This window comes from Micromys minutus (assembly GCF_963924665.1).
Source record: "Micromys minutus genome assembly, chromosome: 10".
Lineage (NCBI taxonomy): Eukaryota > Metazoa > Chordata > Mammalia > Rodentia > Muridae > Micromys > Micromys minutus.
In genome coordinates this window covers 19481803-19507396 of record NC_137979.1, presented here as the reverse complement: position 1 = coordinate 19507396, position 25594 = coordinate 19481803, and the positions used below count along the sequence as shown (strand labels likewise).

The 25594-nt window shown below is 49.2% G+C and overlaps 1 protein-coding gene across 2 annotated transcripts in view; it reads right to left on the bottom strand.

The window, feature by feature from the left end:
- Positions 1 to 25594, bottom strand: part of GAS7 (growth arrest specific 7) — a 95772-nt gene that overhangs the window by 16271 nt on the left and 53907 nt on the right. Inside the window, exons 4-7 of one of the 2 annotated variants that reach the window (XM_080922297.1) lie at positions 21600 to 21685; positions 12786 to 12839; positions 4337 to 4426; positions 2701 to 2816 (exon numbers count right to left, since the gene is read on the bottom strand). In XM_080922297.1, the coding sequence (XP_080778423.1) occupies positions 2701 to 2816; positions 4337 to 4426; positions 12786 to 12839; positions 21600 to 21685 (346 nt within the window). The remainder of the gene's footprint in view (positions 1 to 2700; positions 2817 to 4336; positions 4427 to 12785; positions 12840 to 21599; positions 21686 to 25594) is intronic. The other variant, XM_080922298.1, reaches the window with a different exon arrangement.

The window sequence follows — 25594 nt, the reverse complement described above, 5'->3', positions numbered from 1 at the left end:
ACCAGGTAGTGTCCGGAGCATCAGTCCCCTTGGATTTTTCAGGAGGGGAAAATCCTCCACATACCTCCAAGGCAACTCTCTGGGACACATTCTGTACATGTAGGTAATCGTGTTAAGTGGCATTTGTAACTGTCAACAGCATGTTCACCTTCTACGAGGCTCTTGAAGCCATGGCAGGAGGCAGAGTTGTGCTATGACAACCAGAGGTGGTCTGAAGGCAGAGCCCTAGACAGCCCTCCACCTTCATTTAGTGCACAGAGAAGGTGCTTCCCACATGGGTGCCAAAACCCAAATAATGCAGAGGCCTGCAGAGACTGACTGACTATGCAGATCTGCTGAGTGATCTGCAGGACAGCTCATCATTTACTTCTGGCCGGAGCCTGTCAGCAAGCTCCCGAGTTTCACACTGACCCGTCTTCATCCTTTACCTCTAGCCCCGATTATGTGGATGGCTGGTACCTCACACCTTCACACTGTGGCCAAGATTTCCAGAAAGCAGATCTCATCATGTCGCAAGGCCAAAATGCGTATGCCAGGAGAGGGAGGTGCACACCATCTGCCTCCTGAGCCTCTGCTGTGAACCAGCCTGTCCCATCACCACATCCTGCCCAGCCCTGCAGCCTGGCTCTCCTGCCTCTGACAGCCTTCTCCTAGGCTCTCCTGCCTCTGACAGCCTTCCCCTAGAGCTCCAAAGATGGGCCGAGAAAGGATCCCGGGATCTGAATTCCCTCCACTGGATCCCGGAGATGACAGTGGCCAGTACTGGCAGAGACTCGTTTGCCAACAGGACACTGTTATGAGTGTAAACCATATGCATATTGAAGCTTCGACTCCTATTGCTTTCTCTTTGTCTGTTTTATGCTTCTGTTTTCTCACATCTGAACAAAGCAGCTTTCCAACTTCCTACTAGTTTAATGGGTCATAAAATAAAGATTTGATTATACAAATGGAAAATAGGCCTCCTAAGGAAAAACAGGCTTTAAAAATGCCAAGGCATTATTACCCGATTACTAGTGTTGTAATGAAGAAATGCTTTTAAAAGATCTTTGTTGTTTGGAACGAGTATTTCCAGGAAGTCTTGGAAATTCTTGTTGGAAAGTTGTGCATAAGTTTGTGGGAAAAAATGTGTTTTGTGTGTGTGTATAGTATGTGTGGGTATACAGATGTTTGGGTATGTGACGTGGATATGCATGTATACAAGTGTGTAGATGTGTACACATGTATGCAGGTTGGGAGGCACAGGCATGTGAGCATACAGGCACATGGGTGTGCAAGTATAGGTTCACAAAGGTGTGGTATGCAGAAACATACATGTGCAGGTGTGTGCACATAGAGGTCTGTGAGTGTGCAGGTGCATGGATGGGCATCTGTTTGTGCATAGGGATATACAGATGCTTGGTGTGTAGGTACACAGGGATGTGTGAATGTTCAGGTGTGATGAGAACATGCAGATATCCAGGTATGCAGTCACATGGGGCTACATGAGTGTGTAGACATGCAGGTGTGCAGGTATACAGATGTGGGATGCAGATGTGGGGGTGCAGATGTAAGAGTGTGTGGAAGTACAGGTGCTCAGATACACAGCTGTGTGGGGATTTGATGCATGGCTGTGCAGGTACACAGATGTTTAGGTGTAGATGTGTGTGTGTGTGTGTGTGTGTGTGTGTGTGCAGGTGTGCAGTTATGCTGAGATATAAACTTATCGAGAGAAAGGAGAAAGATGAAATGGGGACTTCTTTGAAGCTCTTTCTATTTTCCATAAGCTGAAATGGTTGGATCTTTATCTACGACCAAGTTCTGCAGGCACAGGGCTATTAGAATCCCTAGAGGCAGGGATGGGGTGGGAGGATGGTTCTGTTTCCATTGGCTTGGGAAACGGTTTTAATTAAAAGAAGATGTGGAAGGCCAGGAATGCTGTACACTTTTAGTCTCAGCACTCAGGAGGCAGAACAAGCTGAACTCTGAGTCTGTGGCCTACCTGGTTTACATGGTGAGTTCCAGGTCGGTTATGGATACACAGTGAGACTTTGTGGAAGGTCACATTTGTCTTCTTGATTATGAGAAGGGACAGAGATTTGCATGAGGGTAAAGGAGGTATCAAGTCAGGAGCAGTGGGAAGCAGTGGAGACCAGGGAAATAGGACACATGTCTGTCCATGAGGCTACTCAACTGTTGTATAGGAGCTATGGAGGCATCAAGAGAGGCCAGGCTTTGTGGATTTAATGCAATGCGCATGCACACACACATACATATGAATTCATATGTATATATTTGTTTTATATATACATATATAAATTTACATGTATATATTTGTTATATATACATTTTATACATTTTCATATAAATACATATATACATGTGTATATACATATACACACACATACATACATACACACATACACATTTGAGGTCTCATGCAGCTCAGACACACCATAAACCTGTTATACAGCTGATAATGACCTTGAACTCCTCACCTCCTGCTTTCAGTCTCCAAATGCTGGGATTACAGGCATGTAGCACTATACTTGGCTACTAATGTTCTTGTACATTCGTTCAAACCTTTAGAAACACTGTCCATCTCTACACCACACATTTTCTGGCCACATCTGTCCCAGGGGTGAGCATGGCAAACCATCCACTTCCATGGGGTTTAGGGCTCAGGGTGGGCTCTGTGGCCAGCTCCAGGGGGCTTGGGCTTACCTTTCCCGGATGAACTCAGACATCTCCTTCTGCATCTGCTTGCCTTTCAGTTGCTTCTGTAGCAGCAGTTCAAAGCCAGCCACCGTGCCATTGCCTTGTGGGTCCTTCTTATCCGCCTAGGAAGAAATGAAAGCCCAGGTCATCAGAGGGTGAGCAGTATCTCTAGGATCCCTTCCAGATCAGACTGGAGAACCGCGGCTGCTTGCAGAAACCCTGCTTACTGTGAAGAGCTTCCTGTATCCTCTTCCCTGTTCTGAGCACAGTAAAACTCTTTCCTCAGCAATGCTGACACATGAGCCTCTGGGCATGCTAACACCTCCCCCAACATGAAGACCACTATCATACACACACCTTACAGTGGCTTCCTTATGGGCACTGAAGATACCTATACTTTATTCTGCTAATGCTACATCTTCATGGAAAAGCAAGAAAATCACCCAAAGAACCAAGCCCAAACATGCCTCTCTCTGGGATAAACAGGCTGAACGACTGACTTATTGGCTCAAAGGCAGACCAGCCAGAGCAGTGTGCTCCAATGACTCTGCTAGGGAAAGGATGCTTCAACTAAGAGGAAAGGGCTTTGATAATCCTGAGAGGGAAGCCACTAGCAAGAAATGGACCAGTTGCTGGAGCTCAGAGTAAGACGAGAACTCTCAAACAGCTGTCATCCCAGCATCTGGAAGCAGATGTGCAAGTTGGCCACACTGTCTCAACACAACACCAAACAAGCAAAAGAAGGACTCAGGTTGTCAAATGTGGTCCCCAGGATGCCACTGAGCAGCAGGCAGGATAACATGCTCTGCCCAGCCATACAAGTTTTTCTGTCTTCTCTCTAGGATACGTCCTGGTCTCTAGAGCCCCAGGGATGACTTCTGCAAACATGGCTGCCTCTACCTCTGCAGCTGTTACCATTCTTCCTGGGCAGTTCACTCATCTCTCGCCCTCCATTCCCATCTGCAATACACACAGTGGTTATACCTAGTTTTCCCTGAACCCTTCTCTCAACACCTCCCAACTACAGAAAGCACAAGATACAACTTCCTTCAGGCCTAAGAAATCTTCCTGTCTCCTTGTGCCTACATGCACGTCTCTCTCCCAGATCACCTCTCATGCCCCCCCAAACTTTCACGTCCTCTGCAGATGTCTATTTTGCAAGCTGTGGCGGCAGGCACCATTTTATCGGGACAAGCAGGGAGCTTCATGTGCTTCCTAATGGGTACATGATTTGGGAGAAAGAAAAAGTGTCTTTGCCTAATATTTAGCAAATCTATAAAGAGGGCTGGTAATCCAGTTCTGTGCCATGGTGGATGGAGGTTCAAGGTCACTCACGGCAATGCTCAGACTAAGAGCTCAGACTTCCTAACAATAAGTGATTCTAGCCTCCTGCCTCCATCTGGCACTGAAGGGAATGGCTGTCCAGTTTCTTTGGATTCCGTGTCACTGTGCATAGAAACCACTCAGATTCCCTGGGACAACTGGACCGAACCAGAAAAGGAAAAGTCCTGTCTGAGCCGCCAAACTCAACACCGTGCCTTGAGGCTTCACCAAGAAAGGCCCTTCCCACCCTTCTGGGTGTATGTTCCAGTTGTGGTCACAGTGAAGGGACCCCAGAGGCAGCACCCCAGGCAGCACCTACCCAGAAGTAATCACAATAGCTCCATTCAGTCGGCTTGAGCAGTTGTTGTTCCGGCATTGTGTCTGGGTGAGGGAATGTCACACAGTTTATCTGCAGGGTATAGAATGGGGAAAAGGATGCAGTCAGTGCAGGATCACAGAGGACGACTCCCCACAGCCATTTTGGTGGACTGTACTCAGCAATTCCTGTGCTCAGACAGCCAGTGACTACTTCAAGTATGAGGCAACAGGCCCTCCTTTGCGTTCATTCCAGGGGCTACAATGAGGGGAAGCTCTTTTGTGGGAGTTTAGTAGGATGTATTGCAGTTGTGAGATGCTTTGACCCAGCAGCTATGCTTCTGAGAGACTAGGTTACAGATCTCTCTGCCCATGTGTGCAGGGAAGTAGGTATCTGGGACACCTATGTAGAGGTTGTATGGAAGGTAGGTACATGTATGTATATATGAATGAAAGAAGACAGCAAACAGTTTAGGGAAACATCGCACCTATCAGGAGGTAGAGGGAGGAGAAAGAGGACTAGAAAGTCCCTGGAAGAAGCAGTGTATCACCCAGCCAAGTTTGTGGTACTTCCTAGCTGTCCTGCTTTGTGGGCATGGCTTTACTGCTGTGGCTTCGACTCTGCATCCCCACCCCAAGACATCCTTCCCCCTCCAACTTCTCCCCACAGACCAGGCATCTGCCAAAGGGCTGAAAAGAAGAGCCAGTGAGGAACCCGCAGGGGCCTGGGGATTGCTCTCAGGGATGACCTAGGAGGAGCATGCAAACAGCCAGTACCCCTGTGACACAGAGCCCACAGCTAGGATGGGAGGGAAACAGCCTGTGCCTTGGCCAGGGTCTGTGGGCTGTGGACACATATCTCACAGGCAGTTTCAGATCCCTCTTTCATGTCACCAGACTCTGAGCTCAGGGTTTGTGTGTCAACCTTCTTGAGTTTTGAGTGATGACAATTAGTTCAGAGTTAAAAACAAAACCAAACACACCTCACCACCACCACCACCAAACCCACCACCACGACCAACCAAGCAAAACCAAAACACTATGTGCAACCAGCAGACTCCCGTGCCAGCCGAATCACACCCAGGGTCTCTGACTAAAGGGCAGAAGAACATCAGGCAGAGAACTGCCCTGCCCGGTGAGATAAGATGGGGCTCCTTTGGGGAGAAGTATGAGAACATGGTGGGAAGAGGGCAAGATTGTCACTGTGCCTTGGAGATCAACACTGAATTTGCCCGTCAGTTCAATGTGGAGTGCCGGCTTCAGCTACTGCTAGGGGCAGGGTTGGGGTAGAGAAGGCAGCAACTCATAGACTGTGTCAGGAAAGGGTCTCTCCAAGCTCTTGATGTAGGCTGAAGCCCCCCTCTGCTGTGGTGTCCTCAACTGCCTCCCACAGAGCTAGTGCTGTCAGGGGCCATCACGAAAACAGGGTATGGAGTTTAAGCCTTAAATATTTCCCCGTTCCGCCATATTGGTGAGGACAATTTCATCTTTATTTAGCTTCCTGAAAGCTTCAATGTAATTTAATGATACAAGAATCCTAACCGTAGGAGTCACAGGACCCGGGCTAAGGAGGTGTCTCAGAAGGTAAGGGTTGAGGTTTAGTCTGCTGCTATGTATTGTAATGCTAAATTCTGTGCCAGAAGGTGAAGGTCAAGGCCTTTCCAAGCTTTTGGTGTGCACTTTGTTCCTTAGTTTAAAACTATTGGTTAAATAGATTTGGCTATAATTCCTGGAGGGATGAGAGGTAGGTGGGTTTTGAGTTACCGAGTTGGGGGTGAAAAAGAAAGGGGAGTGAGGAGAGGTGAGAGAAGGAGGCAGGGGGAGGAGCCCTGGAAGATGAGGAGAGAGAGACACATGGTACCTGAGCACAGGTAACTGGACATCTGGCAGAATGTATGTTAAAATAAATGGCTATGATTTATTTCTTTAATTATGATCTGGTCAGAATAGAGCCTAGCTGTATGGCCAAGGTCTTTGTAAATATAATTTGAGTCTGAGTCTTGTTTCTGAGACCACGGGGCTGGGGGCCAGAACCGGGGCTAACTTCAACAGGTAAGGGTGTTTGCTATGCGTATATGAGGATCTGAGTTCAAATCCCTAGAGTCCCAGTGCAAATTCAGATATGCCTGCGTGAGGCTCTGAGATAGGAGATTTGCTGGGAGCTGGCTGCCAGCCTAGCTCCGGGGTTAGTGAGAAACTGTCTCAAGGATACCAAGCAGGGAGTGATAGGGAAAGACATGTTTTCCTCTGGTCTCCACATGCATTCAGGTGTACACATACAACTGTGAGCACACACAACCTCATGCAAATGAATAACTAACTAACTAACCAACTAATGAAACCCGCAGACTTAAGATGCTATTACCCTTCAGTATCTGGGGGCTGAGGGGTTAGCAATGGTTTCAGGCCTCACATGGATGGCAAAATTTATAGATTCCAAGGCTCCCTTATGTAAAATACTGCAGTATCTGCATCTTACAAATACATACCCTCCGGCCATCTCTGGACTTATGATACTTAATTCAAGCTCAATAGTTGTCTACTGTATTGTTTAGGAAGTGATGGTGAGCCTAGTACAGTTCAGTTCAGACACAGTTTTCAACGTGCAGTTGGTGGGAGCCTCAGCTGGCTGAATTCCTGGGTGTGACCTGCACATAGAGGCCACAGTACTCTAAGGCAGGCATGACTGATTTCTAAGGAACCTCATGCTCAACGCCTGACCCTCTTCCTTAGTCTTCACCCAAACTGCCCTTCGCCTTGGCCATAGGGAAGAAGTTTACCACAAGTGGCTTAGCCAGTGGTAGATCAGAACAAGGGGAAAACAGATCTTGTTCAGCCATATCCAGCATCCTTCCCGAGAGGACCCACATCCAGAAAGAGAATGGTATTGTCTACTGAAGGATGCCCACGAAGAGAAGATAGACCCCATTAGTCTAAAGGGGAGAGAGTAACAGGAATGTCCTTCACCTACAGGGGGTGGGGGTCAGGACTTGATTCTGTCCCATCCAACCCCTCCTTTGTGCTAGAGCCATGATGTAATGTACCTCTGAATCACCTGTGAGGGGTCTTAAGACAGATGGGTGGGTCCTAGCCTAAGTGTGTAATCAGAGGCTCTGGGTGAAGCCTGGGTCCTCAGGTGGTGGGAAGTAGTGTTTCCAAGCCAGGCTGCAGGGAGGAATAATACCCAAGGAAGACTTGCCTCTACCTGTGGAAGACAGAATAGTGAGCATCCCCAGGGTTCTGCTCTTTGTGTCTCATAGCCTTCTAAAGGGATGCCTACAGCAGAAACTAGAAGGTTTGGGGGGTCTAGAAGGTGAAGGCCCCTTTTGTATGGCCCTGGAAGAGCTATGGAAAGATGGGCGCTGGTCAGGAGTAAGGGTGGAAAGTGGGGGGAAGCTGCCAACTCTTGATGCCTCTGAAACTCTCAGGACGCCCTGGTCTGGAGTTCTGGGGGATGGGTCTCTGTCACTTCTGGTTTGGGTTAGCCCAAAGGAACTTCTCAGAGTCTTTGGAGCCCTTCTCCACCTGGTGGTCATGTAGAGAACTGCATGGCACTGAGCAGATGAGATCACAGTGTTTGAATTCAGGTCAGGCTGGCTGGCGGCAGAGCTAAGTGCCCCTCCGAGGCATGAGCTATGCTGGGTTTTCCTACTATGCCATGTCTACCAAGCACCCTTCACGCATATGTCTGTGTTGCTACTTCGGATGGCTTTTTCACACGCTCTTCCTTTCTGACATCCCCTCTGTGAGGGCAGGTGGAAAGGCAGAGACCACCCTTCCCCAGGGTTTTTTCTAGCTTCCGGCACAGTGGGCAAATAGTGGATATTCAACAAATCATCATTGTGGCAACGACTGGGTATACTAGGTACAGCGTCTTCTCTCAAGAGCTTGTTAATTATGGGATGATGATTCTTAGGCTAAACTTCTCATGAGAGTATGCATGGGATGCTGAGGCCACAGGAAGGGCTGGGGATGCTGGGATCACTCTTAGATCACACTTGAGACAGACAAGCTGGGAAGAGGTTAAGGGTGTCTCAGAAAGGAAAGGGGCCTGTGTGTGTGAGCGCCTGCTTGTGTGCGCACGTGTGTGTTTATGTGTGTGCAAATGTGAGTACTCTTGTGTGTTTGTTCACACACATGCATGCTGAGTTTAGCTCAGAAGCAAAAGCGGCTGTTTGAGGCAATTAAGCACAAAGGGCTCTCTGCCTGTGTGCCCAGCCCCACATGGTGGAGGCTGCACTGGATGGAGAGGTGAAAGACTGTGACAGTGGCTCAGGAGGGAAAGCCTCAGGATTGTCCTAAACCCCAGTGTCAACCGTGGTGAGTCTGAGAGTGTAAGGAGCCAGGCCTGACTGAGAAGGTGTCTCCACACTGGGGGATGGGAAGGGGAGATGAATGGATCTGGAGAGAGAGAGAGAGAAGAGAGAGAGAGAGAGAGAGAGAGAGAGAGAGAGAGAGAGAGAGAGAGAGGGAGGGAGGGAGGGAGGGAAAGAGGAAGGGAGGAAGAAGGAAAGAGGGAGAGAAAGAGGAAGGGAGGGAGGGAGGGAGAAGGAAAGAGGGAGGGAGGGAGGGAGGGAGAAGGAAAGAGGGAGGGAAAGAGGGAGGGAGGGAGGGAGGGAGGGAGAAGGAAAGAGGGAGGGAAAGAGGGAGGGAGGGAGAAGGAAAGAGGGAGGGAGGGAGGGAGATAGTCCACAGCAGTGGAGGGCACCTTGAGGACAGGGACATGAACTCATGCCAGGAAGTGACCAGGGCAGAAATGTCCATCTGCCACAGTGGTGCAGACATGCACAGGCAGGAAATCAAGGCACACACAGAGGCCACTGTCACAAGTGGTATAAGAGGGTGCAGGGCTGGTCTTCCAAGACTGTGGTCCTCACGCTGACCCGGCCCCTCTGTGACCTTCAGGGCTCATAGCCCTGTGTCCCTAGACCGTGAGACTCTCTTAGCAGGACCACAATACCCCAGGAGGGAAGACAAGCAGACCATGTCCTTCTCTGTGGATACCTCCATGGGTAGATTCCTTCTTCCTCCTGGTGATTTCCAGGCAGCCTATCAGAATATGCAGCTACACCCCTGGGGAAAGGTGTGTCTCCTCTGAAGGCCTCTTGGGAACAATGAGGGCCTCAGTCCCTCCTGTCCTTACACTGTAGATAGCCCAGGGATCTATTCTTTGCTCAGCACAAGCTAACTCACACGATCCTCTTAACAGCCATGGAAGGCACGGAAGCACAGAGAGGTTAAGTAACTTAACACAGATCACACAGCTCATACGTAATAGTGGACTTACGGCATGAATCCAGACTAGAACTCTGGGTCTAGACTAGGATCTGAAGCCCTGTTCCACGTGACTTGTTCAATACCCTGGGGCAAAGTGTCCCTATGCCCTACCCATGCCTAAGGCAGGTGCTGAGCAGGAAGTAGAACAGGGTGCCCCCTCTCCATGAATGTGTGCATAGGGGGATGGGTGGTAAGTTCACTCCTACCAACTCCTCTGGGGATCTTCAGCCTTACCCACGGTCACATGGAAACCCCCCCACCCCAATAGATGGGATGCTTTCTCTGCAGTGGATACTTAGTTGAGGCATTCTGCATGATCCTGAGGGCTGTTCCCAGACACTCTTCGAAGGTACAAAGTGAGCAACGACAGCTAGTAAGGCAGCTGGCTGGGCCACCAGGCCTGAAGAACACATGGGACCCACCCAAGGTGCTGATGCGGGAAGCTGGAGCACCCAAGGGGCTGCTGCTAAGTACTCCGAGTGCCTCTGGCTTGGTAGCATGAGAAGATGGGAAAGAAAGCCCACAGGCTCTCCTCCAGCCTCTCGCTCCCTCCCAGGATGCCTTGCCTCCAGAGTGGTTATGCTGGGCATCCAAATGGAGGACCGCAAGGTCCCCTCATTTCTCTGTCCTATTCTTGGTGCCCTCCCTGTCATCACGGCTTGCATCCTCTACAACTTGATGTGTCAAGTTTGTGCTGAGGGCAGTGAGCGGCCATTAATTCCTGTCACTCTCAATCAAACAGCTCCCCGCCCTATCCTGCCAGCCCAGCACTGCTGACAGAGACCCAGGCATGGCTGCCAGTCCTGCTTCTGCTGCTTCTGCGGGGGTGGGGGCAGAGGGAGTGGGCATGTGCCTGCTCTAAACTAGCTTCGGGCCACTGAGCTTCAGATGCAGCTCAATCCTTGCTCCTTGAGCGAGGACGTGCACCCTGCGCTGGCAGGACCTGGCAGTGGCTGCCTCCCAGGTCAGATGGGAGGGAAATTGCTCACACACTCCCATACTCCCTGAGATAAGGAAGCTGGTGTCTCAGCCTCCTAGGAACAGGACCATGCCATCCTCTGAAGAAGTGCTGAGTTCTATAGGATTTGAGCATGGAGCTATTGACTGTGATGTCCTGGGTGAGGGGAAAACTGGTTCAGATCTTCATCCTGCAGTGACATGGGGTTAGAGTATCCGAGAGGTATGTGGGTAAACACCCAGGTTGGCAGCTGGGAGACTTGGATCCGAGTCCTGAATTTTCTTTCTCACTTGCTGTGACTTATAGCCAGTTCTCCCTTTGCTGAGTTTCCCCTAGAAGTGGTGACAGAAAGGTACTTTCCTGTCCTTACTCCAGAGAGAGTGACTACAGATGCTTCTCAGGACCCTCGCTTTAAACAGTGTCCCAGAAGCCGTGACTAGCAGCTATGTGCAGCAGAGCACTCCATAGATGAGCTGATGTAGGACAGAGGGAAGGACCAGGCAGGAGGGACGAGGTGAGCCATCCAATAGGAATCTCAGGGCCATACTCAGAAGCTCCGAGGGAAAGGACCCAGTAGGGGCCTGCCTCTGTGGCTGGGGTCCATCAGTAGTCAGCCCACTGCCTGTCACTCCTCCCTCCTGATTTTGTTTTTAGATCATAAAAATGTCTCTCTCTCTCATTTGCTCCTCTTTCCTCCTCCCATTTCTAGCAACTCCGAGGAGCTGTCACCTTGCTTCAGCCTTTGGGGAACAGTGTGAAAGATGGGGTCCATGCCTCCAGAAGCCCGAACCTAGGGCCTGCCTATGCCCTATCAGATTCCTTTAGATTCTCCAGGAAGACAGGTTGTGGCCGCTGCGGGGTTGCAGCAGGCTGAGCTCCCTTGCCCAGTTCCCAGGAGACACAAGGTGGTCACCACGGGGTGATGCCCCGTAGGACCTAAGCCAGCTCAGGAAGGGTACTGCCAGTGAGCAAGAGCTGAGGTTTCAATCTTGATGCTTCCTAGCCAGGTGAGTCTGGGCATGGTGCCTTCTGGCCCTTCTGGCCACTCCATCTAACTTTCTTCCCGTGTAGACTGTGTGATGATCGCACTGAGGCACAAAGCATGTGCCGGACTCTGTTCTAGGCACTTTACACTGTGGACCAGCTCATTCCAGACACCACTTGCCTAAACCCGAGGCCCTCACACCAATGCTCTGCAGACGTGGACACCAGAAACCGCTGGGGGAACTTGCTCAAACTTTGCCTTAACTTTGTCAACGACTTAATGTGACAATCTGGCTTTGGAGTCTGGGTGTAGAATCACAGTGCAGGGCTCCTTCTGTCAACCACAGCTTCCACAGGAGGAGCCAAACAGAACCCCTGGGAGTAGTTCTGGTGTGTACTGAGCAGACACCAAGGTGGCATCGGGCACTACGGTTGCTCTTACTGTTGGTTTGGCTCTCTCTCCCCTGCAAAGGAGGATGGTCCACCCAGGCAACCACAGCAACGCACCCACTCGGTCTTCTCTTTGCAGAGGTAGTCAGAGCAGCTCAGAATGGGGTGACAAGGAGCCTGAGACAGAATGTCCCCATGTGTGCCTTCCTCATGCTCATGCCAAGATAGCAAACCTGAGTAGACTTCACTTTTCTAATCTCTACTGTTGGCTAAGAATCTGAACAGCTCTCTCCTCGGGCAGAAGAGGTGCCCTGACCTCAGCGCATCAGAGGGTGTAAAGGGAGGAGGAGTTGGAGACCCTACTTCAGCCCTACAGGGGTATCTGGCCAGCGCTGGGGGAGAGTCCCTGCGAGTTTAGGCAGGAGCTTCTCATCAGGGACTCCCAGAAACGCTATTTGCGGGGAGCTTTCTCTTGCTTTTAACTTTGACATCTTCCAGAAGTTTCCCTGCACAAAAGCAGCCCTGTGGTGGCTGTAATTTCTATGTCACATCGCTGCACACAGCACACTCCACCCCCTTCAAGTCGCTCCCCCACAAGCACCTTCTCCTGCCCACCATACAGAAACAGCTTCTCCCTGGTTACAGCCTTCTGCCCTCCACCCCTTCGCCAGGGGAGAGCAAGTGAAATGGGAAATTGATGGGGGGGGGGAGAGACTGGAGCAACTTGAGCAGAAAACCATGCTTCGGCTGTCTGGTTGGCAACCCACATTGCCACGGCAACCACCCCAGCTGTGGCCCAAAGCCCCAGCCCTGGAGCCCTCCCCACCAACAGCGAGCCACTTACTGTGATGGTGTTTTCTTTGCTCTGTTTCTTGCCTGGTGATGAGGATCCCAGGTTCTGGGGAGAGAGGTGAGACCCGTCATCAAAGCTATTCTCCATGTTGGACAGTTTTTTCCCCATCCCCGTTCCCCAGGTGGGTGGAGGGAATTGGTTTAGAACCCCGAGCTGGGGAAGTTCAGGGGTGTCAGCCTGTCATTAACTCCTGAGTCACCATATTCTGTGTTGGGGCAGGCAATAGCATCTTAGAGCCCAAGCTGCTCCAAAGCAAAGTGGAGGAAGGCTGAGCGCAGACTCCAGGGAACCACAGCAAACCAGGTCTCCCTTCCTCTCCTTTCCAACTGGGATTTGGAGAGTTAACCCCTCCACTGCCCTCTGCTGGTAACCAGACAACGTTACCAAAGCATTGGTGTAGAATGACAGGGGAGCAGAGAGTTAAGGCAGATTGTAGGCCACCCCCCCCAACCCCAGGCACAGAGGACTCAGCACATGACACGCCCCCCCTCCCCGAGTCCGTAATGTCAAACGGCAAATGCGTGGAATGAACACGGGCGCTGCTCAGCCGCCTTGGCAATGTGCCACGGTGCCAGAGCCTGGGAGCCACAGTGATTTCCTATACGCAGAGCATCCTTCTGGAATGCCTTTTTATATTGTCCCCACTGTCAGCAAGAAGACCAGAGTCCTAACTACCCATGCACCCATAGGTGATGGCCAGAGCCTCATGTTTGCGCTGGTGGAGATGCCAAGAACAGCCAGCTAAAAAGGGCCACATTTAACATGAAAGACTGTTCAGTCCTGAGACTTCAGAAGTTCAACTCCACAGCTCCCTAGACAGAACCCTGAGATGTCACTTGTCCTGGGTCCCATGATGCCCTTGAAAATAGCTCCCTTGAGGCACCATGGATGACTACTGTGGTGTGTGTGTGTGTGTGTGTTCTGGGCTTGGCATGGGTTCAAAAATGTGAAGGGCTTTACCAGTGAGCCTCAGGGAAGCCAGATGATTTCATCCACCCTCAAGCCACAAAGCCCTGGACCCTGGCAAGTTGAACACCTGGGGGTGAGCTGTTCTTACCTCAGGAAGCCATGAGCAAGCCAGGCCAAATGGAGCTCATCCAAGACCCTTCCTGCATACAGACTTACTGCCTTGATTGGACCAATAAAGAGCCTGTTCACAGAAAACTCCCATTTGTGGATCTCTTGATGAAAAGCGGTCTTAAGGAACGCCTATTTCATGGATGACTAACTTTGAGATGAAGGGCGTGGAGCCAACTTCTTGGAACCTTGGGGTGTCCATCTCTTCAAGGGACAGCTCTACACTGGTCTTAGTCAGTCCCAGTCCTGAGCAGCCAGAGACCTCATTGGAGGCACATTGACCTGAGCATCTTTCAGTCACTTCGTCCAGTTACTAGTGTTTGCAGCAACTCCCCTGCCACCCTGACAGGCTATGGATCAATGTCAAGCTTGCGGCCAACAGTATCTTCTATAGTCGTTTTAATCTACCGCTGTATCCAGTTGGTCTGGCCTGTACCCTTCCAAACTACCACTGCCCTTCTGGGACAGTCACTAAAAGTACCCAAATGCAGAAGACAAGCAGAGGCTGAAACACAAGAGCCCTATGTGGCCATTTTCAAGAAGCATCGGGGACAATAGTCTCTCTGTGGTTCATCCACACAGACACACTGGCCAAGCCAATACCTGCCAAGAAAGAAAATGGCCTGCCTCAGGGCTAGATTCTTTTCTTTGCAGGCCTCCCTGTCAGGGACCAACATTACATTGCTACTGTCCTGTGTGTCTACTGTAGACCAGGATTGGTGGTGAGCAGTAAGGGAACCAGTGGCCTTGGTCGCAATCTATGTATGGCTGCTGTTGCTGTAGGTGTAAAGGACCAGGGAGCACGAAAGCCTATAGGAGTCGCCCTCTGCTGGGGTGTTGTTTATTATTCTGCACTGGGAGGAACACAGGTTCCTAGAAACACAGCTAATTTCAAAGACAGAGTGTCAGAGTGCTTTCTGAGCCAGCCAGTGTCCAGAACTCAAATAGCCATGGAAATATAACCAAAGGTCAAAGGAGCTGGTCTAAGATGACCCCCATAGGCCTCACTGGGGGACACCTGAGCTCAACAGGAATAATGACCACAAGGGAACCACTCCATAGAGGACTGAGGAAAAATGTCATACCAGAATACCCATGAAGATCTACATAGAGTTCTCCACTTGGAAAACCCAATGCCAAAGGGATTTAGACTCTGGTCTTCCCTGATACCCAAGGCACAGAGTGATGATAGTCAGGAGTCAGGACAGTCACAGTGTCACACTGGTGTCTCATGGATTCCCCATCCATCAGAAAAAAGAACAAGTGAAATAAATCTAGTAGTTATTGCAAGTGACCCAGGGCCTCCCCAACAGGGTGCAGACTTGTGAGTGTGTCTCCCCAGAGATGCATCAGCCCAGCAGTGGGCTCACCCCATACAGGACACCCGTCAAACCCCAAGCTTAGGTGTAAGCATGAGAAAGCAAACAGACTAAGAATGTGGGTTGGCCTACAAGACAATGAGTGACCTGGAGTCTAGAAGTCTGTGTGAGGGCAGACAAAAGAAAAACCACCGGGACATCAGCCTAGACAAAGAGATGGAAGCACACAAGATGACGAAAGTGCCCATCTCCTGGTATACTAGTCAGCAGTAGGAATCAAAGCTGAGCACACTCAAAGGAGATATCAAAAACATCCTGAGCAAAAGCAGTCAGCCTGAATACAGCCGACTTTCTTGTAGATAAAACACCATTTAAAAAAAAAAAAAAAAAGTGGTCCAGAGTCAGAAAGTAGGCTAGTAGCAGCCCATGGCTTGGGGGAGGCCAGGAGGGATGCAAATTCTCTACAATCCATTGTGATGCAAGATTCGTAGCTGTGTATGCTCCAAAAACAACCAATGATGCTTGGTTGGCACCACCCCTACTTCCCTGTTTCCTCTCTTTCTCCTTCACCGGATTGGGTGCCCATCTCTCCCTCATAACCCACAGAGCTGTAGTCCCAGACTATATTTTAAATGATGGAACTACATAATAATTAGTTGCATCTCAGCAAATGAGATGATGAGGTAGACAGACAGACAGACAAAGGCAGAGAGAGTTAGGTGGACAGACAGACAAACAATGATAGAGAGACAGGCTAAAGAGACAAAGCAATCAACATTTTTCATATCAAAAACTTGAATGGCTCTTGGTCTAGGGGTTGGGGAACGCAGGTATAAAAGGCATTTTGGGGACCACTAAAGACTTAGAATATGGAATGTATATGGTGGTATTATTGGACTTTTGTTTTCTTTGGTGTGGTAATGGTTTCCTGATATATTTCCCAATTGGGAAATAAATAAATACACATATTTAGAGCAGTATTTCTCAACCTCTATGGTCTTTGGAGCTGAGACAATGTTCAGTAGCAAAACTACAGCAATGAAGTAGCAACAGGAAGAAATGTATGTTTGGGGATTCCTAAGACCACTGGAAGTCTGTTTTCCGATGGTTGCAACCCACAGGTTGGGGTACACTTATTAGAGTCATAAGTCAGAAGTTTTGTCTTCCGTGCAGGTGAGACTGTGGAGGCAGGATGAGACCATTCGTGAGCCAACACCGGCCTACTGCCAGGCCTCACTGAAATGGGATGCTAGGTCCATGGGTCTCTGTCACAGAAACTTCTCGACTTTCACAAATCTACAGATTCCTTCAGCAGACACTTTGCATTTTGCCCTTTGCACATATTTCCAGACAAGAATTTTTTTTTCAGGACCCAGAGCTCACTTCATAGCCCAGGCTAGCTGTGAAGTAGACACTCTGCGCTCCTCCTGGTCTGTGTATTGCTTGCCTGGTTCTCCTCCATTTGGGCTGATCCGCCACTCCCACATCCTGGTATCTTGACTGTACCCCAGGAACTCTGCTGTCACCGGAAATACACAGCACTTGCTCAGCTGTGAGCAACTCCATGGCATGCAGTCTTTCTTCTAAGAGTCTTTTTAGCACACCCCTCCCCAAGGATATCCCAGTTCCTATGCCTTTGATAGGGGGTTCCCTGTAGGAACGGGAAGAGCCTTCTTCAGTTCCCAACACTGGCATGAACCTGGGCTCCTTGTGACGGGCCATGCAGACCCCTCCTGCCTCATCTTCTGGGCTCCCACACCTGCCAATTTAGTAAGTCACAGCATGACTCATACTTAGTGTCTGTGGCTTCCTTGAAAGCTTCACCCTCCTTCCTGCCTCTACGCACCTACATGCTGTGCCCTGTGTCTGGAAGACTGTTTGCAAGCCAACCCTTTGGCCTGGCATCTTTTCCTAAGAAGCCCATTTCTGACACTCCCGGCACTACTGGTTTGGCTTCTCATTGTACACACTTCCTTCTCTTCTTACCACTGATAAACTTAGACAACTGTTTACCCAATGACCCCCTACAGCCAGGCCCGAGCCTTTCTGCACCAAAGAGCCTAGCGAAGACCTAAATGCATGATGAGGCATGTGTTACTGAAGCTAGGGGCTGGGGAAGGGACTTCAGAGACACAGCATTTCAGCTTTTTCTCCGATTAAACTGCATTCTTCAACACACCCTGTTGGGGTGCCCATGACCTGAGTGCCCCATCTTTTTCTTTGTGTCTTTTGGGGTAGTCAGGAAGCCAGAATAATGGATAGATGGATTACAAAAAGGTCCAAGTAAAGGTGGGCAGGAAGAGAAGGTGCAATGTAAGATCTCCTTCTGCCAAGGTTATTAACCTTTGACTCCTGGGTTCTCTCCTAACCAGGAAGATGCCCTTTATCTAGGACTTAGGCAGCAGCCCCCTTGACGTCTGCAGTACTGAAGCTGTCCACTGGGAGGCACCAGACCACCACCTGTACCCATTCACCAGACTCTGGGCAATTGGAGAAAGCAGGACCCTCAGGATGTTAGAGGCATTAGGAATGCCTGTCCCTTCCTGCTACCCGAATTCTTTCCCATTCGCCAGCTCAAAGAGAGGGAGACCAATAGGCACTTTGCAAATCTGGGCTTGGTCATCCTGGCCTCAAATCCCGCCTCTGATGGTTTCGTGGTCCTTCACTCACTCATATTGTAATTATTGTTCGTGTGCACACACATGCTAGAGACCAAACCCGGAGCCCTGAACACACTAGGTAAATCTCTACCACTGAGCCACGTCTCAGTTTTGAGATAGAATCATGAGCCATTGTGAGTTTTGATTGGCAGTCTGGGATGGGGAGTAAATCTTCCTGTGTATTGAAGAATGCTGTGTATGCTTAGGCATTGCCGGGGTTCTGCTGTCTTTTAAGGGAGATTCCCTCAACTTATTCATGGTTAGCTGGAAGAGCACTTTTGATAATTAGCCTCAGCAGTTCACACACTGGGTTTAAATAAACAAAACAAAACAGCAGCTTCCTTTTCAAACGTTGTCTTTTCATAGTGTAAAAGAATCCTAAAGGATCTGCTTCGCAGTTCTGGGCTGCAGCGGGTAGATGCAGAATTACCTTTTCCGGGTGCCACACTGTTTATTTTTGTTTCTTTGAGGAAGTCTTACTTCAGGGTAATCATCCAAAAAGGATATTGTGCTAACCTGCCTGTGTGTCTTAGCCACTGTCTACCAAGCCCGGGCTCAGAGCTGGCCTTTCCTGGTAACCCGGTACTCTATGTCCCTTATCAACTGTGTGTGTACGTGTGTGTGTGTGTGTGCGTGTGTGTGTGTGTGTGTGTGTGTGTGTGTGATGTAAGTGTTGTGCATGGTGTGTGTGGTGTGTGTTTGTGTGGTATGTGTGTATATTTGTATGGTGTGTGTGGTATGTGTGTGTGTGTGTGTGTGTGTGTGTGTGTGTGTGTGTGTGGTATGGGGTGGTGGTGGTGTGTGTGTCTGTCTGTACAGGCATATATGTGAGCACACACAAGGTATGGCAGAGGTCACGCCCAATCACCTCCCCTTCATTTCAGAGACAGCGTCTGCCATTGCAGTAGGGTTCACCAACTGTACTAGGCGGCTGGCCAGTGTAGTCCACTGATCCTCCTGTCTCCACTTCCCCAGTCTGGGCCTACAGGGTCACCACCACAGCCTGCGTTTTATCTGAGTGCTGGAAATTAGACTCGGGGCCTCAGGCTCGTGCAATAAGCACCCTGAGCTAACTCTCCAGCAGCCACATCCGTTTTCTTAAGTAAAAACATATATCTGTCCTTTATAAAAGTGAAATGTGTTGATTTTAGAAAACTTGAAGAAAGTATGAACAAAATAAGAATTACTTACGGTCTCTGATCATGCTTTTACAACCTTTCCGTGATTCATATTTTTAAACTAGGTAATTCCTTGGTGTAGGAGCCGTCCTGCCCACTGCACAACAGTGGATGACATCCCTTGCACCTACGATATGCATCAACACCCCCTCTTCGGTGGTAACGATCAAGATCAGAGATACCACCAAATGTCTCCAATGCAGAAACCTAGTCTGAGATGCAGTTACATCACCTTTCCTCTCATAAGTTCAGCTTTCCTTCTTCTAAATAAGACTATATATCCTTTATTTACACACACACACACACACACACACACACACACACACACACACACAAGCACACACATTTGCACACAAACACACATGGATGCTCACACACATAAATTCTTACATTCACACACACAAGTACACATATTTGCACACAAACACACCTGGATGTTCACACACATGAATTCTCACATTCACACACACACACACACACACACACACAAAAGCACACACCCACAAACGCATGAGTACAGGTGTTCATGGAAGTAAGCAGAGGTAGAGTTTCAGGCTGTTGTGACCTGCCTGATGTGGGTGCCTGGAACTGACTCATGTCCTCTGGAAGAATAGCAAACTTTTAACCCTTGAGCCCTCTCTTCAGCCCTCCCATTTGATTTAAGTTAGAAGAGTTTTCTGAGTCATTACATTTTCTTCAGGAGGACGATTTTTAATGGCTGTGTAATCTCGCAGGCTGGCTCAGTGTCCAGCACTGGAAGCCATTTGCTATCCCTTTGTTTTTGAATGGTTAGATTGGTGCAGTGTTCTGGAGGTCTAAATAGTGCTTGTATGAATGACTTTATAATCAGAATCCCTGAGTACACTCCAAGAACAGACACAAGAGGAGAAATCCCTCTGTGCAAGGCCTACAGCATTCTGATAAATCAGCTTCCCGGTTCTAAGCTGCCCCAGCAGAATGGATGTTTTCAGTGGTTGGGTGGGAGCTTCACAGTGTTTCTGAAGACCAGGGTGGTCACATTTTAATGGGGAGAGCTGTTTCCAGTGTCTTTCTCATGGTGTGTGTGTGGGGGGGGGGTGGCAGCATGGTTTTGTTGTGGTTCAACAGCAGCTCATGTCTCCAGAAACATGCTCATCAGATGACAAGCCGTTTTCCCTTCCAACACACTGGCTAGCTGTCAGAGGGACTATGGTGGCTCAACCGGACATGTGAAGTCTGGGCTGATTCAAGACAAGTGGTTGTGAGCAGGGATTTGAGAGTCAGACGCAGCTCTGTGCAGTGCTAACTAAGCCTTGATCCCCACTCTCCAGACATGGTCTCCAGAGCAGCACCACTATCGGCATCTGGGCGCTGGCTGGGAATGAACTCTGCTCACATCAGATCCTGTGTGAGAGGCAGGAGACGTGAAAGACCTGTCTCACACCGAGCCTCAAGTTCTCGGTCACAGTTTAGTGAGCCCGAGCCCAGTCAACGTTTGGTCCCCTGAGAGGAAAACTTACTAAGTTTCCAAACTCAACAGCTTTGGCTGCATTTTGAAGTGTGTGTCACACCTTAGCTGATGGCACTCACAGAGCACAGGGTGACCACACAGAGGCTGCAACAAACACTGTCATTGTTCTTAGCAACATTAACACCATGGCTATCGGTCACCACCACCATCATCATCATCACCACCACCACCACCATCATCATCATCAGGCATCTCCATAGGCTGCCAATGTTGCTTCCAGAGAAAGTATGACAGGGCATAGAGGCTTCATTAAGAAGCTTTTCTTGATACTTTGTGAGGAGACCACCCCAATACACATACATACACGCACACACACACACACACACACACATACACAGAGAGATGTTACTTCTTGCAAATAAGAAAACCATAGCACATTTCACTGGGGCCGCCATGACCCTTGACTCGCTCTCATGAGCTTGCTGTTTGGCCCCATGATCATGAGGGTGCTCTTGTTACCCGTCTCACAATGTCACACTGGTCAGGTGAGATGGCGAAGGAGACAGCAGTGTGTCTTAAAACACAGTACCAGCTGGGAGTGCCGGCAGATGCCTGTGATCCCAGCACTTGGGAGCTGGAGGCAGGAGGATCAAAAAGTAGGGCCAACCTAAGTTACATAAGATCCTGTCACAGAAATAAAGACACCCTCAATTCTTCCTGTCCTGAAGCCATTTTTATGCTGGATTAGAATGAGATGGTCACATCTCTATATTTCATTCCAGGTGACCTAGGATGGGCACAACAAAGGACTTCGCGGACAATGGCTGGCTGGCTCACACTCCTAACCTGACAGGAAACCTTGACACTAGTGTTTACGTGGGTAGCAGAGTGGATCTCTCTCTGCCCTGCGAATTATAATCAGCATCTCTCGATCCAAATTACCCTCCATTTCTAGAGAACCAATGAACTGCAATTCTGCAAGCCATCTATCATCAGGGACTTAGGACAGCCCAGAGGTACTTTCCACTAATAGCAGAAAAGGACCATTGTTCCTGACCCCCACGTACATCTTTCCTGAGCTAGATACTCCACTGCCCCTACCTCCCTTGGCAGCCCCTTACCTGGGGATCACCGGTGGATTTTCGGAGACTCATGTGGGCAGTCTCTGGAGGGTGCGCCGGGGTCCCTGATGCGTGGTATCCATTCACTGTAGGGACAGAGACACAGCTCAGATGCCTCGGGGGCCACAGACAGGCACCTTCGACTTCCGGCCACGGCAGCCCTCTCTCTCCCACTTAATCCCAGGGTTGCAAGAGGTCTCATGTGGCAGGAGCCATCTATTGGAACCCGATCTGCAGCTCAGAGCTAGGATTGGATAGAAAAATGTCCCTAATTTCTGGCAGCCAGTGTACTGAGCTCTCGGGGGACTGGCTTGCTTCTCAAGAGCATGCTCAGCAGAAGCCCAGGCCATCAGAGCCCAGCTGCCGTCACAGGTGCTGATGAGGGTCCTCTCTTTCTCCTGAGTCAGGTGGCTCCTCCACCCGGCCCTACGAGTCCTCTTCCTCTCTCTGGGAGGGGGGGTTCCTCTACCCCCAATCTCTGAATGCTGGCCTGTAAGTAAGGGTGACAATCTGTTTTCAGAAATCTCAGGGATCAAACAATAGTTCAGATCCCGGACTCTTTAGAATTTGAGAATGTTTGCATGTTTGCCTATTCTCATACCAGCCTCACGACCCCCGTCTGAAGAGACAGACACCGAGACAGCCTTCACTCGACTGGATTTGGAGTTAGTAGAACACACACCTCTGGGCGTGACTCGTGAGGGTGCTTCCAGAGAGGTTTGGCTGTAGGAAGTTCAATGTAAGCATGCATAGACTCACTAACTTTTCCAGACTTTCATAGCGGGGTCCTAAAAAGCCTGCTTAGCACCGGCTTTCATCTACTCAACAACTGAGGCAGTTGACCAGTTGTCTCCCACTCCCTCACCTTCCTGTCATGATGGCTGCATCCTTCCAAGTAATGACTCAAAAGAAACCCTTCCTGTGTGTGTACAGGAGTGGTGTGTGTGTGTGTGTGTGTGGTGTGTAGAGAAAAATTGTGTGTGTGTGTGTGTGTGTGTGTAGAGAAAAATTGTGTGTGTGTGTGTGTGTGTGTGTGTGTGTGTGTCTGTCTGTCTGTGGTGTGATATGTGTGTAGAGGAGTGGTATGTTGTATGGTGTGTGTATGTAGAGGAGTGGTGTATGTGTGTGAGATATGTGTATAGGGGAGTGGTGTGCGGGGGGGAGTGGTGTGTATGTGAATGTGTGTGTGGTGTGTGTAAAGGAATAGTGTGTATGTGAGTACTTGTTGGGTGTAGGGCGTGGGGTGTGTGTGTGGTGTGTATGTGTGGTATAATGTGTGTGTGTGTGAGAGAGTAGTGTGTGTGTATGTGGTATAATATGTATGTAGTTTGATATATGGATGTGGTGTGGTGTCAAGGTAGTGTGTGTGTGTGTGTGTGTGTGTGTGTTGTGTATGTGGTGACTGTGTGTATTGTGTAATATATGAATGTGGGGGGTGGTGGTCTCTCTTTCTCTCTATCTCTATCTCTCTTTCTCTCTCTGTGTGTGTAGTGTATATGTGTCTGTGTGTCTATGTTGTTTCCACAGATCAACCTCTGATGTTGCTTCTCAGGGGCATTTTTATTTTGGGAGAGGGTCTCTCATCAGGACCCCAGGCTCACCAGTTAGGCCAAGCTGATGACCACCAAGACCCAGAGGTCCACTTGCCTCTCTGCCTCCCCAGTGCTGGGGTTACAGACACCCATGGTCACACTGGTGTTTTACATGGCTACTGGGAACAGATGTCAATTCCTCATGCTTACACAGCAAGCATCTTCCCAGTCTCTTAAGTTGCTTTGCCATGTGGTTTTGTCACAGAAAGTAACCATTGCATGCTCCCAAGCCCCAAACACGCAGAGATGTCAGTGTTCAAAGTTTTAGATTTAGATTTGGGGGAAGTTCAGCTGGTTAATGGAAAGAGGACGGGATGGATTAGTTATGAAATTTGGCTCTCCTAATTAAAATGATGATCAAGTGCATGAATCCGTGAGCACCAGCTTTCCTAAAACAAATCCAGGGCCTGGTGGCTCACACCTGTCACTGCAGAGCTCGGGAGGTTGAAGCAGAAAACCTACAAGTTCAAGGCTGCACGGGCTCCAGAGTGAGTTCCAGACCAGCCTGGGAAAGTGAGATGACACTTCACTAGGTTTTATCACTAAGATAAAAAATACAAAGGGCCAGACATGGTGGCAGATGCCTTTAATCCCCGAGCCTGGGAGGCAGAGGCAGGTAGATCTCTGTGAGTTCAAGACCAGCCTTCACTACATAGTGAATTCTAATCCAGCAGGAGTTGTAGAGTGAGACCCAGTCTCAATAAAGCAAAGCAAAAATAACAACACAAGAAAGGCCTAGGATGTGGCTTGGTAGTAGAATGTCTCTCGCATATTCAAGGGTCTGAGTTCACTCCTTAGAAGTATACATGCACAATACATACACCACACAAGCACATACCACACACCCATACCACACACACTTCTCACGGCCTCCAACACCACACACACACACCACTCATACACATACCACACACACAAATCACATAGATAAAACACCCATCACACACAGAAACACCCATCATGCATACACTACATCCACATACCACACACAACATACAACTTATATACATACATACCACACACACCAGACATACCATGTACATATACCACACACATGCTACAGGTACCATACACAAGCATACCACAGACACCCCCACATACCACACACCTACTACATACATACTTACACCACACACACACACACACACACACACACAGACCCCACTCACCCTATGAACACACAAGACTTTAAAGTCACACCCCTCTAGAACATGTGTTTCTTGGGGAATACTCATTTATATCCCCACTGTGTGCTGATAAGCCTCTTTTCAAAGGCTAAAGGAAGCCCTATTGCAATGCTTTCCCATTGCTGAGGTTCAACACACTTGTCACAGCTAGCTTCAAGCCTCAGCCTTGCTTCCCACTTTGGACCTCATGGGTTCACACTGGGGCTCACACTCATTCCCAGATCCATGAGCTGGGGAAGCTATTTCTCTTCGGTGAAAAAAATAGTGTGTGTGTGTGTGTGTTTCCAGACAGTCTCTAAATCTGTGAAGTTAGTATACTCCCAAGGAGGTAGTGGGGATAAAAGATCTGCATTTTTCACAGGGCCTTATTGTAAAGGAAAGGGCAAAGGAGAGAGGTGGCTGAGAGGCTAAGGTGCTCCTTCAGAGGACCTGGATTCAGTCCCTGACCCCTACACCTAGACTCATTCCTGGGGTCGAATACCCTCTTCTGGCCTCTGCGGGTATCACCACACATGCACTGCATGTCTGCTCATGCAGGCAGTATACTCAGTTTAAAAGGGTGAGTAGGAAAGGGGAGGGGAGGGGAGGTTGATGTTCTTGCTGGATTTTAGCCCGAGAACCATCAGCTTCCACCATGTCTGGAAACTGGAGAGTTAAGCTGTCCTTATGCCCCAGGCTGGGGGAGACAGCCAATGGATACACGCCCATAGAAAGACTAGTTGAAGGACTATAGGCAGACATTGAAAGTAATTTTCAATCCATGATTCTTCCAGAAATTCTGCAAGCAGGAAGCAGAAGATAACACATCTAAAAGTTGCCAGTGCCTACAAAAGGCAGGGCATTCCATTTGAATGTAAAATGCCCCCACGTGGTTGAATATTGGTCCCTAGCTGTGAACACTGCTCTGGGAGGCCATGAAGCCTTTGGGACAAGGGGCCTAAGGAAAGGAAGGTAGTGAGGTGCAGCTCAGAACCCCAAAGTTTTGGAGTGTTATAGATGACATCACAAACAGACAATTCTATGCCATGAAACAGAGCTTAAAATATTGTGTAAACTTACCTATGGGGTTCTATGTTTACATTTGCATCTCATCCCCCAAATGTCTCCTTACCTGTGTGTAAATATTCCCAAGTCAGAAACACTTCTGGTCCTAATGCATCTTAGCTAAGGGACACTAGGCCTGGGATGGAGAGAGGCTATGGATAAAGAAAACCAT